The sequence below is a fragment of the Panthera pardus genome, unplaced genomic scaffold (genome assembly GCF_024362965.1).
Source record: "Panthera pardus isolate Hobbes unplaced genomic scaffold, ASM2436296v1 HiC_scaffold_6, whole genome shotgun sequence".
NCBI lineage: Eukaryota > Metazoa > Chordata > Mammalia > Carnivora > Felidae > Panthera > Panthera pardus.
In genome coordinates, this window is record NW_026526991.1 from 106,135,877 (window position 1) to 106,155,886 (window position 20,010).

General features: G+C 43.7%; 1 protein-coding gene across 50 annotated transcripts in view; it reads left to right on the forward strand.

The window, feature by feature from the left end:
- The window catches only part of CACNA1C (calcium voltage-gated channel subunit alpha1 C), a 752,487-nt gene that overhangs the window by 583,390 nt on the left and 149,087 nt on the right, over positions 1-20,010 (forward strand). For 28 of the 50 annotated variants that reach the window (XM_019464985.2, XM_053895070.1, XM_053895081.1 and 25 more), the window contains exon 10: positions 15,042-15,132. In XM_019464985.2, coding sequence (XP_019320530.2) covers positions 15,042-15,132 — 91 coding nt within the window. Of the gene's footprint in view, positions 1-12,478; positions 12,554-15,041; positions 15,133-20,010 lie in introns of all 50 variants that reach the window. The other 22 variants (XM_019464982.2, XM_053895067.1, XM_053895065.1 and 19 more) reach the window with 1 other exon arrangement.

A 20,010-nucleotide genomic window follows, 5' to 3' on the forward strand; every position in this document is an offset into this window, starting at 1 on the left:
ACAAAGTCCCCATGTCCCCTCTATACGGACCACCAACACCTGTTCATCATGCTGTCCACACAACCAGCAGTTCTCTTCCTTACTGGAAACACCTGTTCTTTATCCCACCTGCCATGACCATGACTGTGTCCAAAAACCAAAATTTCTGGTGTCCTTCCTTTTGGGTTTGCTGGGCCACTGAACCCATAGCACAAATCCTCATAGAATTGAGGATTCAGAAGGGGTGCAATAACCCAGAGGTGGCACTACACCCCATGCAGGAAGGCCAAGGTGAACCCAAGGTCATGCCTCCCATTTAAAGTTGATTTCTGGAGCATTAGCATTCCCACTTCCTGCCAGTACCTCCAGGCCTTTTGCTTGTCGAAGACAGTGGTTCCTGTTCTCTAGATTTCAAAAACCCTTTCTCTCTTCTAAAGGAAGAACAATCAGCCTCTCCAGCCAGCCCAACTCTCCTGAGAAATTACAGAAGAGTTCTAAGATGAGGGAAAAGAGGGAGGAGGGATGCAGAGTGAATAATTCCTTTGATTCAGATTAAATCTTAAGGGGAACAATTTGGAGGGAGAGTATATTCAGTAGAATAATAAAGTGACATTGTCCAGCAGTAAAATCCACATGTTCTCCTTGCACATTTGGTTTGGGGGTGGTTCCTCCTTCTCTGCCTTGGTTTAGAGTCACCCCCGCTGCTGTGGGCATGAGCCACCGTACCCAGCAGTCACTAGTCTGAGCCCTTCTCCAGCATAGCCAAAGAGGGAGGAAGGAGGCTTCAGCAGGTGGCTGTGTGCGTTCCAGTCCCCGCCCTGATGAAAGGGAGAATGAGTGAAACAGCACTGACGCTGGCCCCACCCCAGAGATGCTCATCTGGACCCCTCTCTGAAGGTGAAGAAGAGCCATGGAAGAAAGCTGAATGGGGGTGTGTGCTAACCAGTAATTGTGAGTGGCCTCTGGGCCTCCAGCAGAAGTCATGGGCCTGCAACACTGCCTATCTGGTTTCCCAGGGAAATCAGTGTGGTGCCACGGAAGGTGCCCTGCTTTCTGAGAGCTGTGGTGGAAAGAAAAGGACAGGAAAGTAAAGCAGAAAAAAGCAGGTGAGTCAATGAGGTGTGGCTCTTCCCTCCATTCACCAGCCAAAGTCAAAGGCACCATTGGCTGGGGGAGCAGCAGCGAGCAGAGGACTGACAAGACTGCATCCTCTGCTCACACGAAGCTTCAGTCTCCTCATCTAGAAATTGTGAATGAAGACACCTTCCCTGGCTGTCTCCCCAGGTGGTTGTGAGAATTAAATGGCATGGTTTCCCGAGAGTAACAACAGTGCTGTGCTCTTCCTAATGAGCAGAGAATGAACTGTAAATATACCAGAGCACTGAACTACATGGTACAAATAGTACCTGTTTGGGGAGGAAGAATGCTGTGATTCTGTTGGTCCAAGAAGGCCTCGGGAAGACAATAGGACTTGGAGGGAAAGAGGGTCTTATGCCCGTGGAGGAGCCCAGGGGACATTGCAGCAAAGACCAGATGTAGGTGGGTACACAGTTGCTGGCAAGCACCTTGCATGTGTTAGGCTCTCCACAAAATGGCATCAAACCAAGCTAACCCAGTGTGGCATGCTCCAGAGGTCAAGAGGAGAGCTGAATGCCTGGCCCTGAGCATTCAGTAGGTAGAGATAGAATAAGGCCAAATCACAGGGGGCTCAGGAGGTAGGCTGCAGGTTCTGTGTGGTGCACGGCAGTGATGTGACATGATGAAATGATGCCTAGGGAAGGCTCCCCAAACAGATGAGAGTATCAGGTAAGGGCTCCAAGAACCCCTTCTGTCTGGGCCCAGCCATACCCCTCACAAACAATCCACAACATGGTGTTGCATCAATCAGAGCACACTTCTTGTAAATCTCAGTTTATTTTTCTAAGCAAAAGAAACCTTAGGAATCTCTTCTCAAACCCCCAGCAAAGGCTTGCAAACTCCCAATAACAAGCAACTCCTCGCCTCTCAAGGCAGCCAGGCCACTTCAGAAATGTTTCTTACATTAGGGAAAAATCTTCATCCCTCCAGTTCTTTGATGCCTTTTCCTTGTAGAACTACTCTAAGCAGGCAATATCTTCCCTCCAAGTGAAAAGACTTCAAATATTTGAAGAAGGTGATGCCTCCTAACCTATGTTAGACTAAACGTTTCTAATTTCTTCCTGGAACATGACATACAGCCCCCCCACCATCCCAGAGCTACCCCCCTGGCTGCTACCCCTCTGTGAATGTGGTCCTGAGCTCTGAACCCCATCCTAACAGGATCTGACTGATGCAGAGGAGGGGAGCACTGCTTTCCTGGGTCTTCATCCAAGGCAGGGGGCCTAGGATCTTGTGAAGTGACACTGTAGAAGGACCTTTCAGTGCCACATGTGGGCCATTAAAATAGCAATATGGACCCAAGACTACATCCTCACCCCAGCAAGCAGGAGGAAAATCACAACTGCAATCCTCCAGCAGGTGGAGTTGGGAGATTAATTAAAGGACTTGCCACAGAAGGGGGCAAGCTGATTGATATCCTGACAGCTGCCCATAAACTCATTCATGAAATGATGGGGCTGAAGAGGCACCATGGGGTTGGGAGCTAAAGTGACTCACTTCACATAAATGCCATTAATGGAGGCAGCCTAGAAATTTAAGGCAGCAATTTACTTGCATGCTGGAAGGGAAGGCAAAGCTAAGACCCTTCCCAAGAGGTGGTGCTCCTTATTCGGGGCAGCTCCTGCTCTGTGGGTACCCACATCCTTCGAGATTGTGCCGGGCTCCTGGAGGGCTTCTTGCAGGAATCTGACCTGAGTCAAAATTATCTCAAGCAGCGGAAAACAGTGAAAGGGAAGACAGAGCCCAAGAAAAAGAGAAAATGAGCCTGAATCATGAGTTCTATATAGCCTCTGTAGACAGCAAGAACAGGGCACAAAGTGTAAACCTCATCCACAGTGGAACTTTTGGATTCCAGACAAGAGGAGGGAGCTCTGGGCCTCTGCTCAGCTATGATGTTCCAGGGTGGACTTTCAGCCTCCCCATGATGTGAGGGAATGGCAAGTGAGAAAGGCAGCAGTGCTGGATGTGGGGAGAGGACTCTTCCTCTACCACCAACCAGCCTTGTGACCCCAGGCAAGTCACTGACCTTCTCTGGACCTTAACATTCCCATCTGTAAAATGAAGTCTGCCCTACCTGCAATGCAGGTATGATTCAGATCTCCCTTTGCAGTGGAGAAACCGAGCCACAAAGGGATGAAATACCATGTCTAAGGAACAGAACTCCAAAGTGGCAGAGACAGGATTCAAACTCAGGCCACCTGGCTCCAGAGCCCATGCTCCTAACATGCTGCTCTGCTTACTGCCTCTTCCTCTTTGTCCAGGAGAGCTGACAGGGAAGCCCTGGGCAGGGTCATGAAATAAATGGCTTCTCCCAAGGACCTCCACCTGCACTTTCTGCTCCCCTTCTCCTCTCAGGGATCCAGACACACTTGTAGGGCTCTCTAGTCCTCTCTAATGATTGGGAAAGGGCTTTGAGAGGGGAGACAGCATAACATCTACCACAGTTCAAATGCTGGATGTTATTAGCTGCTTGCTTTGAATAAATGACTTAATTCTCTAAGCCTCAAGTTCCTGATCTATAAAATGGGAATATATAATGGAAACATATAATCCCTCGTAGTATTGTTTGAAGCTTGAATCAGTTAGCATATGTAAAGTGCATGGAATAGTAGCTGTTATTATTCTTACTATTTCTTAATACTATTAGTATTAGGATAGAAATGGCAGATACTACTATTACACGTCCAAGAGTCTTTGCACTCTGAAGGGACAAGACCCTAAAATGAAGGAATGACCAGTAGACATCACTGGACTGAGCTGGAGAGGGATTGAGGACACAAGTCATTCTCTGTCCTTGTTATATCATACCACATGGGTGACCATGTACTGCGAAACCAGGCTTTGGGAATTATACTGTTCCCCACAGCCTAAAAGTAGTTTGTACCTAAAAAAATTGAGTTTCCAAAGGGATCCTACACAGAAAGGCCACCATCATCCATGTCCAGAAGATCCCATCTCAACCCCAGTGGCTGCAGTGAGCTCTGTTTTCCTTGGGGATGTCCATGCCCTCCTGTGTGGCCGGATGTCCTGTTTCCCCCATGGTCCCAAGGGCCTGAGAATGTTCCACACTGCCCTGCCATTACTAATGAAGGTGGGGCAGGGTGAGGGAGGAAGAGGAAAGAGCCATGGGCTAAAGTTCAGACATTTGTTTGACCCAGCTAAACTTCCTTCCCCTGCCTCCTCCTGCCACTGCCCACCTCCCCCTACCCACATCCATGGCCCGACTCAGTGGCACCACAATTGTGGAGAGAAATTTTCTGCTTGGGAGCACTGGATGTTTATAGCCTGCTGAAAGCAGAGCGACCCTGGTTTTCTTCCTTGGATTATGGCTGCAGATCAAGGGCAGGCATTTATGCCTCCTCCCAGTTTATAGCAGTAATAATAATGATGGCACATCGTGCTTATATTGTGCCTTTTTAATAAGGCCACTTTGTTTGGCTTCTTAATATTTAATCGTGTTTTATATTTACTTTTTGATAGCTTAACATCAACCAGGTTTTAATTGCTTATATAGGGGAAGCCTTGCTGGGCCTGGGCTGGCAGGAAGCTTCTGAGAAGGCTCTGGAGGCTATGGCACCTTTCTCTATGACCTTTCAACCCAGATAGGCTGCCATAGCTGGGCTCCATTTTGCTTTCTCTCTCCATATCTCTTTCCTCTTCTTGGCTACAATCTACTTTTCTCCTCTCCTTCTCCCTCTCTTTCTTTCCCTTTGAAGAGACCTATAATTCATCATCTAATTTAATTTATTAATGTAAGAGATGAAGAAAATGAGACCCCAAATAATCATGTGGCTTATACAGGATTTGGAGCTATTTCATGGCAAGACCAAGGAAGGGTCATCTTTGGTATTTCCTAGACTCACAGTACTAGGGAGGTTCCCAAGACTCTCAGTTGGATAAAGACATATAAAGAGCTCCTTCACGCATCAGCCTGAGTCTGTATTTGACCATATGTTTGATCTATCAAACTACAGAAAAGTAGTAAGGAATAACTTTCCGAGTTATTTTTTCTGCAAGAGAAAATGAAATGAAATAATGAAATGAAATGAAATGAAATGAAATGAAATGAAATGAAATGAAATGAAACATAACATAATTTCTTCCAAGAGAGTATCCTGGGGCAGTAACCACAACCAGAATGCTGTGGGACAAAAGCCATGCCCACTGTAATACCCTGCATCACTAGTTCTTATCAATTAGTTCTCTCATGTATTTGAGCAGTTATTCTGGAGGTTTTCTGATGTACCCAGGAAAGCCCTGGACACAATGCCAGTCATGCTCTACCATTTACTACCTTTCACCCTGGACAAGTAAGTTCTTGTCCAAGAAAGACTACCCTTTCACTTAACCATGGGATACTACTATCTATCCTGGACCAGAGGGCTACACTGGTCAGGCTCCTGACAGAAAACAGACATACTCATTAAGTGGGCGATATAAGGAGAGGTTAATAAAAAAAAAATGCAGGAAGGTTTAAGGAAGTCAACAAGGGATAGCACAGTATCCTAGAGATAGCACCTATAGACCTGCTGGAAGAACCTGATGGACAAAGTGAGAGAGCAGTTTCCATAAGTCAGAGAGGGTGGTCATGAGGAGAGGGTCATGTGACCAGACCTGTGGCCTTCAGCAATAGGATGCAGCCACTCTGTACCACCCTGAACATGCCACCAGGGAAATGAATACCCCAGCCTCACTTTCCTCAGGCTTCATAGACGTCCTGCTGGCACTCCCTATTGGTTGACCCAGCACAAAGCCCTAGTATAGGAGAGGTTGTTGTTTTTTTTACAAAGATCAGCCTTCTGGACTACAGGGCATAGCAGAAAGGGATGGAGGGTGTATCTGAAGGACAAACCCTCAAGATGTCCAGCATATTAGGAGTGCCCTTAAAACTCTGTGAAGATAGAAAGTGTTATTATAGTTCCATATTTAATACCACTAAGATCTGAAAGGGAGTCCAGAGAATTCTAATATAAAGACTCTGGCCTTGAGGAAAGTATAACTTAGGGAGATAAATCTAATACTTGTACAGCAAACTATAAGAAAAACAGATTAATTTAGTTGGTAATATTAGCAAATACTTACAGTACTTACCATTTTGTAAGGTTTTTATAAATATTATTTCACTTAATCCTTACTAGAACTTCATGAAATAAATAGTATCATTAACCTCTTTTTACATATAAGGGAACCTCAGAAAGGTTAAATAATTCACCAGAGTTTCATGGCTACGAGAGGGTGAAAATAGAACTTGAATTCACATTTTGATTTTAAATTCTCATGGATCCAAATGTTCCAGGAACTCAGAATAGGGGACTCAGTGACAGTAGGTGGTCCTGAAAAGCTCCACAAATGAGAACTGGGTCTCCAGTAATGGATGAAATTTGACTAGTTGAGGAGTCAGCACATTTTTTTTCTCTAAAAGGCCAGTTAGTAATTATTTTAGGCTTTGCAGGCCACACAGAGCCTGTATTGCAACCACTCAGCTTTGCTGCTATAGTGTGAAAGCCACCATGAACATACATAAGCAAAAAAACATAGCTGTGTTCCAGTAAAACTTTATTTACAACGTCACTCCTCATCAGGGAAATACAAATAAAAACCACACTGAGATATCACCTCACACCAGTCAGAGTGGCTAAAATGAACAAATCAGGAGACTATAGATGCTGGAGAGGATGTGGAGAAAAGAGAACCCTCTTGCACTGTTGGTGGGAATGCAACACTGTTGCATTTGCCACTGTTGGTGGCAAACTGGTGCAGCCACTCTGGAAAACAGTATGGAGGTTCTTCAAAAAATTAAAATAGACCTACCCTATGACCCAGCAATGACACTGCTAGGAATTTACCCAAGGGATACAGGAGTGCTGATGCACAGGGGCACTTGTACCCCAATGTTTATAGCAGCACTTTCAACAATAGCCAAATTATGGAAAGAACCCAAATGTCCATCAACTGATGAATGGGTAAACAAGTTGTGGTTTATATATACAATGGAATACTACTTGGCAATGAGAAAGAATGAAATATGGCCTTTTGTAACAACGTGGATGGAACTGGAGAATGTTATGCTAAGTGAAATAAGTCATACAGAGAAAGACAGATACCATATGTCTTCACTCTCATGTGGAGCCTAAGAAACTTAACAGAAGACCATGGGGGAGGGGAGGGGGGAAAAAGTTACAGAGAGGGAAGGAGGCAAACCATAAGAGACTCTTAAATACTGAAAACAAACTGAGGGTTGATGGGGGGGGGGAAGTGGGTGATGGACATTGAGGAGGGCACCTGTTGGGATGAGCACTGGGTGTTGTATGGAAACCAATTTGACAATAAATTTCATATTAAAAATTTAAAAAAAAACAAGCAGAAGTCTGGATTTGGCCCAAGGGCTATTGTTTCCTGACCCCTGAAATATGTGAAGAGGAGGTGGACAGGGTATGATCTATGATATATCTTCAAAAGCCCAGAGGTTAGAATAAAGATGGTACATTCAAGGGACAATGAGAGGGAGGCCCAACTTGGGCAGAGGATTTCTGCAGGAAGTAACAGGAAATAAGGATTAATCAATAGCATTTTAGTCAGATAGGGCTGCCCTAACAAAGTACCACAGATAAGGTGACTTTAACAACAGAACATTACTGTCTCACAGTTCTAGAAGCTAGAAATCCAAGATCAACATGTCACCAGGGTAGGTTTCTTCTGAGGGCCCTGAGGGAAGGGCCTACTCCAGGTCTCTCTCCATGGCTTATGGATGGCCATCTTCTCCCTGTGTCTTCACATTATCTTCTCTCTGTATGTCTCTGTGTCCAGATTTCTTCTTCTGATCAGCATACCAGTCATATTGGTTTGAACCTGCCATCATTGTATCATTTTAACTTAATTACTTCTTGAAAGACCCTTTCTGCCAATACAACTACACTCTGAGCTACAGGGGCTAGGACTTCATATGAATTTCTAAGGGGCACTCACAGCCATTACAGATAGCATGGAGCCAGATTACGGGGAGTTTTAGATTCCAGATTAGAGTCAGCGGGATAGGAAATTAGGAATCTTTTTGCATGTTAGCCATAATTCTGATTAGTAGTTTGAGAAAATGAATACTAATTATACCATTCATATACAAAAAAAGACAATAAAATGGGCATCTGCCAATTAAATAGCAAAGTAAATTGTTCAGTTCATACAAGAGTGCATGGAAGCCTGAGAAACTAGATCCTGGCAGTCTGGCAGACCCAGAATTCAGCCCATTGGCACCATACAGCACTGCACAGCACTGGAGAAGTTCAGGTTGGGTGAGAAATGCCTTCAGCTCTGTGGGCTTCTGACACCTCTGCCACTGCCTGGGATGTCTGGCCCTGAAACACCAACCCTCTCCCAACAAAAGGAGATAAATGATTGACAAAAGTTCATGAGTTCTCTGACCTTGGGTAATGAGATGAGTAGCTAAATTCCAAACTGAAAACCAAGCATTTCTCTGGGCAGATCTCAAGAGAGGCCAGCCATTCCTACTGAAAGTCACAAACGAACATTGCAAAACCCCATCCCTGGGACAGTGGGTGACCAAAGATTTTAGAACTAGGCAAATTTCTTCATCTCTCCTAGGTCCATTTTTCATTTCCTCACATGGATCTTTGCTCTAATGTCACTCAGTCTATTGTGATGCATAAAAATATCTGAGACAGACAGCCTCAAGAAGCAAGGCCAGATATTTTATGTGTGGATGGTTCTCCACATATCTCCCCCTAGCCTTGGGATAGGAAAAAGGGAGGAGGAAAAAAACAGTAAAGGAAGAGATGCCTAAGAAGATATTGCTTACGGTTTCCTTTGTGGATTAATTGCTAAGTAACCATAGTGACTTTCTTTTTCTTTATCAAAACCAATGTTGCTCTTACTCTCAAACTTTGGTCAGAGCCCCTTCTGGAGTCATTTTTTATTTGTGTGGATGAGTATAGCCGTCTTTGAACACACTTATTGCATCATGATAGCTAAATTAGATCTAATTTTTTTTTCTTACAGAAGACATGAATGCTAACACACTGGAACAACCTGGAGTAGATTTACCACTTGGTCATTTTTTTAAAGTAGTATAAGGAACTGACTGGAGACATTAGTCTTACAGAGAGCTTCTCTGTTGACCATAGTTTTGGAAAGCCTGGCCAGCTGATCTGTGCAGCCATGCTTTCAAAGCACTATCTTGTGTTTAATGGGAGATTCTTAAATTTTAGTAAACCTTCAGAGGGTTTGCAAAGCCAAATGTACCAGGAACTGTCGATCTTCACCATGGCTTAGATCTAGTGCTACTTTCCCAGCATGATTACCAGATTCAGATTATCCCACATAGAAAATGGCTTATTATAATCCCCCCAGTATCCACACAGCTTTTCTCCAAGTAGGTTGGGAGAAACATTGGTTACTGTGAAACAAGAACTGTGCACCTCCCTTGAAACATAGAAATCATCTACCAGGGACAGCTGGGTGGCTCAGTTGGTTAGGTATTCAACCCTTTATTTCAGCTCAGGTCATGATCTCAGGGTAGTGGGATCAAGCCCCACATTGGGCTCCACGTGGATATCATGCATGGAGCCTGCTTAAGATTCTCTCTCTCCTTCTGCCTCTCTGTCTCAAATTTAAAAAAAAAATCTACCAAGTACTGTTCAAACAAGAGTTGCCACCAAAAGAAAATGTTTGGGGGAGAGAAGACATTAATTCAAGATGTAATCAGTTGGTGAGGTGGAGTCTACACAACTCATTGTAGTAGTTGTGATATTACTAAATGTGTAATTATGTTATCCACCACCTACAATGGCAGTTGTTAATTACTCTTCCAGGAAAATCTCATTTCTTTGGGAATCTTCTCAACAGAAGTCAAGGGACAGGATAGTCCAGAAACCCAGATTTGATCCATAGTACCTGCTAACGATGAAATTAGAAAGTTATAAAACTAGCTTCCTCTCCCACATTCTTTCTCAGTATTCTCCTTACTAAATCCATTCAAAAAGTACATTTTATTCCACAGAGGGTATGTTGTTATGACACTGCAGATGAGCAGACATCAAGCTTCACTTCACAAGGCATATAGAGGGTTGCCTTTAGAGGAGAGGTGCCCTCAGGCACCAGGGTTCTTTGCCATCTTTTGGCCTTAGTTTCCAACCAATTCACTGAATGGCCAAAGAAGAGTCAGAGTCTCCAGCTCATCCATAGAATAAATATCTAACAATTATAATTCTCAACTTTCAACAGTTCGGACACTCAGATTTCAAGAAGGAATCCAAGTCTCTCTCTCTCTCTCTCTCTCTAGGGCAACAAATCCCTTAAAGAATCAACTGTGATCCTGCTGTCTAAGCCCTTAGAAATAGAAACACAAACTGCATTTTCACCCATCTTATTCTCTTAGGTATTTACAGGATAAACTGTCACAAATAGGTGCTAATATTAATATGTTAATGTATTGCTCCTTCCAAGTGAGATATTTTCATTTCAGCAAGGAACCTTCAGATATATGACTTGACCCAACAGAGCAGACCTAGCAGACACTACTGAACACTCTTAAGGGAGAGAATTTAGATGATCTTCATATAACTTGCCAAACAGATGGCTGCCAACTTTGCCCATATGAGATACCAGCCCTGGTCAAATTCAGTTATACACTGAGTGACATGTATTTATCAAGCTCTATTGTTTTAAAAGTTATCATGCAGTTATTTCTGAAATCAAACAATATGGGACAGTACTCATACCAAAGCCAGAAGCTGAATAATGCTTCTGTATAACAGGTCCCAATGTTCTGAGCTTTCCTTCACTGACCAAGTGTCTCTTGTTTCCCAAGACAACTGTGTGAACAAACTTGGTGACTGGCAGACTATGTTGACCCCTTTACACCTCCAAACAAAAGATCACTCATTATAAGATGCTTACTTCAGTGAATGTTATCATTATAAATTGAGACATATCTTCTGCTAGAAAGTAATTGGAACCAAGTCATTCATTTCAGTTCCTAACCTTCAGGGCTTTTCTTATATAGGATTTTTGAGAAGTGAGAAAAAATGCTACTGTTGTAAAGTGTCTGCTTATTCTAAGCTTTGTGTTTTAAAGATGTGTGTTTGGGACATGGCCCTTTACCTAGGTTAAAAATAAGCCTGACCCTTTTCAATCATGAACCAGTCTTCAGAATTCTCACTAACAAGCAACATTCAAGGATAGCCATTGAATGTGATCCAAGTTCCAGGGGAAGTGGATAAAATAAAGAAGCACCTAAAAACTTGGATTGACCTTCCTCTTCATGCCCTTTCCTGGAACTGATGGGACTACCTACCCATTTCTCATCAGGGCACATGCTTCCTTTCCTGAGTGGTAACAGATTTTCCACCTCATTAATAAGTTGTGACTAAGCCTCACTCACCACTGGTCCCCAGCAATCTCCATAGAGGCCTGGCAGAGGTGCAGTCAACACTAATTTTGTCAGAATGGGAAAATTCTCTTTCTCTGGAATTAGATAAAGCATTTGACATCCAGAACTCAAAGTCTGTTGCAGAATACAGAACTCCCCCTCTTCCATTTGTGGCAATCAGTGTTTTTACAATCTCCTTAGTACCTTCTTCTTCAGCCAGAGCCCAGAGCCAAAAGAAGCTTACACAACTCTTCTCCCTTATACACCAAACTCCTCAAAAGACCACCCATTGACAAGCAACTGAGCAACTTCTTTGCCTGTTTAAACTGATTGAAAGCAGATATGTATGTGTTGAATATGATCAGGCCTGAAGCACTTGGTGGATCTTTATTGAATGGGACTGAGTAGTTGAATTGGACAAAGGAACAAATAGATCCATGGATTGCTTTCCATCTGCAAGTGACATGATCTGGGTGTAAGTAGTAAGAGAGGGGTAGATCTACTACAGGTGGGGAAGAGGTCAAGTCACCTGGCTATTGGGTAAGAGTGACAGGGCACACCAATGCTGTAGTTTGATTTTAGCAGTTACCCCAGTGGAGCCTGTAAAAGAGGCACCTCCCTAGGGAGGCAGCAGGGCTGGGTGATAGCATCTCCTAGGAAACTCTTCCCTCAAAGCCACTAGCTAGATAGACCAGTGTAGACTGAAGCTTCTTCTGGAGTAATTCCTTCTCCTCAGGGTCCATCTTTTGTTTTGTGTCATTAATTCATGTAATTTGGGGTTTTGGTTCTATTTTGTTATGTTTTCTTGTGTGTTTTTGATTTATTGCTTTTTACAATTTTCTTAGTTTATGTTCAGGGATTAAAATGGATGTTCTATGTGAAAGCTGAGTTCCTTGTTTCTTTCTTTTGCCCGTGGCTGACTGCATGCTCTCTGTTGATGTCTTGTTCCTGGTCTTGACTCCATCTTGTCTGTGAAAGGAAGCACTCCAGCGGGCTTGCTTGATCAGAAGAAAGGGAAGTTTTCTTGGTTTAGTCACTCCACAGAAACCCATGGTAATGTTCCCCTGTGTTCTATGTGTGTAAATATGCATTGGTACATACCAGACTGGAGGGGAGGGTATTTTTCTTGATGGCTTGTGATACAGTGGTCCTGTATGTGTGTGTCTGTGTGTGTGTGTGTGTGTGTGTGTGTGTGTGTGTGTGTGTGTGTAAGGGTATGGTAACCTTCCCCACTCAAATCCAGTGCCTTATCATCTCTTAATATGTATAAAGTCAGCAAACATGACTTTATACATGACAAAACAAACAGCAAAGCTGATTGCAGCAGCTATTCTTTTATGGAACCCTTCCTTTGGATAGTACCACCCAAGATTAAGGTCACTGTAAATGCCAACTTGATACTGATACAGGCAGTTCCTTGATTTGGAAGATGATATGGCTCCTCCTTAAAGCCCAGGCATACCCACTTCTAATTTGGTTGTCTTTCCAAGCCTAGCACCATCCCCATCATACTACTCCAGTAGCACAAAAGGGGCTCTCTGGGAGCAAAGTGTCTCAAAGTCAGAGCTCTATAACTTTAAAGAATGATGCCTGAAGAATTAAAGTAACCTTAGGTCAGAGAGGGCCAGAGATAGATGAAGTGAAAGAGTGAAGGCTCTTCAATTGTATGAAGGCTCTTCAATTGTATGAATGTATGTATGGATGTAACAAGGAACCTGACAAGCTCTGAAAGTGCTGTCTTCCCTGCTTACAGTGCTAAAACCTTCCCTAAGGTCTGGCCTCACATACCAGCTCCCTCAGACATCAGGCTACAAAGGGAGTCTAAATGCTATAAAATTGAACACCATCATTTGGCTATTCACCATGCTCCTTTGATGCTTCCAGAGCCTTATTTGGCTATAAGAGCCCTGTCTGATGGTGTAGAGTGAGGAGTTGGTCAATAAGGGACAATTGAGATGAGCATGGTGAAGGGGGTCATGATACTTGTGCTTCCAACCAAGTCCTACTCCAAACCCACTGTGTGAATGTGAGAATCTCCCCTTCCCTGTTTTGTAAAGTGAAGGGAACAAGTTATAGCTGGGTAATATCTAAAGTCTCATCCAATGACAACCTTCTTTGAAATGGCATCCAGATTTCTTTTTACCCAACTGTATTAAAAGTGAATCCTAGGGTGGAGAGGTCAAACATATGGTAAGTCATGGGTTCCTATTTGTATCTTGCATGTTCCTGAAAGGAGTGTCTTCTCACCCACCCATCTTGTCTTCATCCAAAATAAAAGAACCTTGGAAATTTTCCATCCAACAACATTATCCATATAACCAGTAGAAGCTTCTCCTGGGCTGTGGTGGCCCCATGGCGATTTGTCACATGGTGCCACATCACCTGATACCATACCCTCATTAACTGAAAATTCTGTGGCTGCTGAGGGTTAGTGATTTTCTCACCACATGAGGAGTTCTGTTCTGCAAGAAGAATGGAACCAGGACCAATGCTATAATGTTCTGAAGAACAAGGGTTACCAAAAATAAAACTTGTTGTGTCATATTAAAAGGGTAAGAAATGGTGGAGAAGAAGAATTCTCTTGAGAATTCTCTTGAGTAAAACTTTTATTTGGAATAGAGAATAATAATAAATGGCTTCTCTAAGCCACCACACTGGGTTGCAAGCTAGATGACTCCTGCTGCTCTGGAAATCTAGCCCACTGCTGCCTCGGAAAGAGAGTGTAGATTGACTGGACAGGTTGGCACCAGTGGAATTAGATGGTTTATATCCAAAGTCAGCCTGTTGGGATGGGAACGTCAGATTTACTGGAAGGGGAAATAATATCCCAACCTATCTTTAGTCTATCTTCAAGTCACATTTAAATTTAATTGGTGGATTCCACAGTTGTGATCCTCATTCTTGGTATCTGTAGTGCTAGTTTGAATCTTAGTACATGATTCTGGTAATAGCCATTTATTTCAAGCTCCCTATTTCAGGTATGGTCCTAGATACACCCAGTATGCACTACACGACAGGGAGCAGTCTTCCACATCCATATAGTAGTTCATGAGGCAACAAAAACACCCTTTCTACAAATAAGCTGGATTCTAAATTTGGGGATGAAGCCCCTTAGAATTGATGGGTGGGGAAGAAAGCAAAATAAAATATTTTCATGAAAGCTCTTCTTTTTATGGTTAGTAGTGGATGCAAATAGAAAACTTTTCTATTGTAGGAAAAGGTAGAAAAGGATTCAGTGGTCACTGTTTTCAAGAAGCAAATGATCTTATCACCATATTTCCTCCCAAATCCTATGAGTTTGAGTGTCCTTGGCAGCAAAACTTACCCTAGACAAGCATCAGGCATGTTGGTCAAGGAAACCCCCAAAGTTGGCCATGGCACTGTTCACAGCAGCACCACTGTACCCCACTATTAGATGCTGCTCAGGCTTTCATCCTCCCAAGCAGCACACAGTCTTGGAATAGGGTGTTGTGCAAACTAATGCTCTTCTCTCCCCTTTCCTTCCCACCCTCAATGCCTTGCATCCCTTTGACTCTTATAGTGAGCATGCCCACAAGTGAGACCGAGTCTGTCAACACCGAAAACGTGGCTGGAGGTGACATCGAGGGAGAGAACTGCGGGGCCAGGCTGGCGTGAGTAGGCACGGAGAGCCCAGGGACTGGGGCTTTTCCAGGTGTGCGGGAAGGGATGCTGTGTCCTGAAATCACAATGGCTTGGCCCATCGTGGTTGAGGCAGAGGTCAGAGAAACATAAATCTCAGGTGGTGACTTGTGTGAGAAAAGACTGCCCTGGGTTGAGTATGGCTCCTAGGCAGGGGGAAGAGTCTTAACATTAAAGCCAGTCTCCAATTCTGCACTCCTGTAAGGGTCTGACTCATGGATTTCAAGCCCCTGTGCATTACATCAGTGAAATATCGAGTGGTGGGGGGTTAGAGGTGGCTCCAAAGTCTGTTTCTTCCCAGCCTCTCTCACCCCCTGTCACATGAGACACCTATGTGAGGGTCCCTGGGTCCTGCTGGTAAATGTGACCTGGAATAAGAGGATACAGGTAAGAAAATAACCTGGGAGCTAATAAACATGTTGGTCCTTATCTGCAACTCTAGTTACCCACCTAGTAAAGGGAAATAGAGATTCCTGAAGTGCAACCTTGAGTTATTGCAGAATTCGTCAGTGTTTAGCCTGGAACGTGGCCAGTCACCTCCTCCAAAAGCAGCTCCAGCCTAGATACCTATGACTTCCCTTTCCCTGGGTCAGATCCCAGGGCCTAGGCTTTGGTAAGTGACTGGCCCAGGACTGGGCCAGGTGCATAGAGGAACAGTTCACACATGAATTATCACAATCACCTATCTTAGTTTTATCTTAAAAATGGAAACCAGTAGTCCCTGGGAAATGTTCCTCCACCAAAGAATGAAGGGAAAAAATAGTTTAACTGCTAAAAATAAGCAAACTGCTGGTTCTGTTACCAGCATCTCAGCAGAGTCCAAAGATTAAAGTTATATTCTGTCAGGGATTCACATTGACCTTGGGAATGAGGCCTCATGGAACATTCGGGATCTGCTTTGGGAAGTGGAACTTACTCTTCTTGTTGACTTTGTGGTATAAGAACTGTAAACTCACCTTGGTCCCTGAAAAGCACTGCATGCAGAAGGCTCTGAGTAGGACCAGTCCCAAATAAAATTAGTTTCAAAATCATTCCATCAGTGAAACAGTATCTTATTTCACCCTTCATTCCTGAAATGACTCAATGGTGTGAGCAAACCCCAACACTTTTAAAAAGTTTCTCCATATATAAGTCTAAACAGAAGCCATGCCAGCCTTGAGAATGATCTCCAAGCCAAAGGAGAAGGGAAAACAAGGCTTAAGAACAGACCAGCTCTTGCAACTTCTATTTCCAGGGTACACAGGGCCTTCAGTATCACTCACTCTGACAGTGGCACCAGGGAGTCTGCACTGCAGATTTCTCGGCATCATTGGGAAGCAATTATTGTCAAAATGTTGTTAAAATACGGGGCTAATTACATTTTTAAACAGCAGTCCAAGCCTTTCCCTCTTCTCCTTTTGGAACCATACAAAGCAAGCACTCAAGTTTTTGCAAATGGGTCCCAGCAAACCCTCTAAGTCTGTCAGGCCTTTCTCTGGTCTTTATAACATGGAGGACCCTGCAACTCTGGCTTTTAGGCATAGCCCAAGTTGCAGACCAGGAGGGACCAGGGGAGTTCCCAGCTCTAGGAAGCCACTTGAGAGTACATTTCAGGAGAGTATGGTGGCTCTGTTGGAGGGTGAATATGATTATCCTCCAGAGAGGGAAGCTGGCACCTCTAGTGTATCTGTCATTTCTTTGAGGACACATTCTGCAGGCTGGGAGAGCTCTGTAGAAATGGTTCCTATTATCCTTATGAATATCCACATTGATGCATCTGCTCTGTGCATATAAAATACCTAGACACAGTACCAGAACTATAATATATACCTAATAAATTATGGTCTTTCCACCATCTCTCTACTCACCCCACCCCACTCCTTGCCTCAGCCAACCATGGGATAAGACCACCAACATTCCTGGTGGGAAACACAGTGTGAGAACTGACTGGAGACTGAGACTGGGTCTTATGGGAAGGAGACAGTGAGGGTCTAGCATTTTTAAAGCTAAGAGTTAAAAGGCTTGTGTGGTTGGATGAGACCAGGATGAGAATTTATAGGCAGTGAGAAGGCCTGATGAAGATGAGGGGGTGGGGGCACAGAGAAAAAGGAACTACAGTATATTTTTGGGGGGAGAGGGAGGTGATTAAAAAGAAGGAGCCATCAAAGTTTGAAGACAGTAAGGATGTTGAAGTAGAATTTGAAGCAGGGTCCAACCAAGGAGCTTGCAGGTACTATGCAGGCAATAGGATATAGAGGTCCAAGGTGCAGCTGTGAACAGGGATGGAGCCACACACTTGAGGTCATCAGTATAAGAGCTATTAATGAGAGTATAGGACAAGGGTTGGTCGTAGAGGAATAGAGTCAGAAGGCCAAGGGCTGAACCGTGGGAACCTGACACACAGAAGAATAAGAACAAGTAAATGAAACAAATGAAGAGATGTTAAGGGAATAGACAGCAGCACTTGCCTGGAATCCATGGGAGAAAGAATTTCAAGAGAGAACTGTTTACTTGTACATTCATTCAAAGTGTGCCCAGCTTGGTTCTAAGTGATGGTGATACATAGCAGTAGAAAGATTGATATCATCTCATTGGAGTTTATAATCTGTGTGGAAGTGACATTAAACAAGTGAATAAGTCCCTATAAACAGGGTAAGTGTTAAGAAGGAAAAGTATATTGTAGGGCTAATAACCGGTTAGACTGGCAACTTTTTTGAAGAATTAAATTTAAGCTGAGAAGTGAAGGGTGAAAATACATTATTGAAGTGAAGAGTAAGGAAGAATGTTCCAGTCAAAGGCAACAGTGTGTTTCAAGGCCTTTGGATGGAAGAACTGAGAGGCCAGTGTGGTCAGGGCAGAGCATGCAGGGAGAGACAGGGAGTTGAGGCTGGAGATGGCATGTCCTGGTAGACCCCTTAATGATCTTTGTCTCTGTTACAAGACTGTGAGAAGTCATTGAATATGAGAAGTCACAAGAACATGGAGCTGGGTAGGGAGGTTGATTTGGTTTGTTTTGCATTCTCGAAGGATCACTTGGATGTGAGGAAAAGAATAGGTAGAAGCAATGCCAACACGGAAGCAGGCACACAGTAAAGCATCATCAGTAGCAATTACTGAGGTGTGAGGTGATGGTGGCTCAGGCTAGAGTCACATGTGGAGATTAAAAAGTGGTTGGGTTATTTGTGTGTTCTGGAGCCATACTCTATAAGACTTGTTTGTGGGAGTTGGAGTCTTAGAGAAGGAGAGGAGTGAGAATGAGCCAGTGTAGGGCACTTGCTCCAGAAGTGAGGCCATGGAAGGGAGAGAAGAAAATAAGATGGCAGAAAGGAAGGCAGCAGTGGCCAAGTAAGGGCTTGTAAACACTGGGACAATCTTTATGGCAAAGAAGAGGCCAGTGAAAGGGGAGGGTCTAAGGATGCCAGAATGGAAATGAGTGATTATTGGAAGGCATCGCCTAAAAGGGGAAGGTTGACTTCAAAGACGCAGTTGGAGACACAAGATTTACAAAGGAAGAAGGAGTTCCTTACCTCTGGGACTAATTGGAAGATAGAAAAAGAAACCTGGCATCAGCAGCCCTGAGGTCAAGTCTCAATCAGCCACCAACTAGCCATGTGACCTCAGCCAAAGCACCTCCCCTCTGAGTCTTGGTCTCTCCCTCTGGGACACAAAGGAGTTGTCCTGGTTGTTGGCTCAGAGTGCTGTTAGCAGAGGCCTAGGGCTCCTGGGAACCACCTGCAGGGGCTACTGCAGAAGGGGACCACTTTCACCTCTTTTACATATTGGGCTTCCATGTAAGATTTCATATGAATAAAACATTCTACAACTTGATAAATTGCAAACCATAGATCCAGGTGATATCTAAGGATCCCTTCCAAGCTCTCAAATTCTACAGTTCTATAACAAATATAAAATCCAAAATAGGCTCCAATGCAGAGTGAATGATAGGAGTCATACCAAATTATCTGTCATTTCATCACAGAAAGTGGGGGTTAGGTGTCTTAGGAACCTGAAGAACAGTACAGAGGTTTCAAACTAGTGAGTCACCAAGAGGTCACTAAAAGATTGCTGAGCATTGCTGAAGCCACAGTGGAGCCTGACATCGTAAATGTGAAGTCAGCCTCACAGAACAATTCAACATATTTTTTGGCAGGCTATGTGGCCCAGAAGCACTAAAAACAGAGAGTGGTGTGAACCAGGGTGGCAGTTTAGCAAGACAGGCAAAGTAGAAGTCCCAGGTACTGTGTGGATAGCAAAATCAATATGACCCTGGGGCCAACCTGAGAACTGGAAGTTAAGCCTGACATTAACCTGAGAACCCTACAAGGGTGTGAATGATAGGGAAGACATAGTGAGGGCAAAGATTGGGTTCGGAGGAAGAGCAGGAGGATTAATAGAGAAGGTGACTGTCCAGAATGTGGAGTGACTGAGCTAAGCATCCAGTTGGAGCAGTGTTCTGTGATGACAAGGTCCATTACCCTTCTAGAAATAATATCTGTGAATGGTGTTGAAGTTGTGGAGTCCAGGAGGTTGAGTCAGATGTGTGTCAACCTGGATAGCGACCACTGTGCCATCTGACTTAGGTTAGAAGCAAATTGGGACAATTTAGGGAAATACTATTTCATACAGCAAGTAGTAAATATATGGTTCTCATTACTCTAGGAAGGAGAGAAAGTCTGAAATATAAATAGTTCCCAAGAAGTAAGTAGTTAAGCAAAACAAAAGGAGTTTGGATTTGTCTTCAGTTTTGAAACTTAATATCAACAAAGAAAATCATGGCTTCCTAGAAGGTTTGTCTTGGAGGCCTGGGTAGAGAAAGTATCCTGGGTTGAAGGAACTTCAAGTCCAAACCAGTAGAATTGTTCTGATGGTCT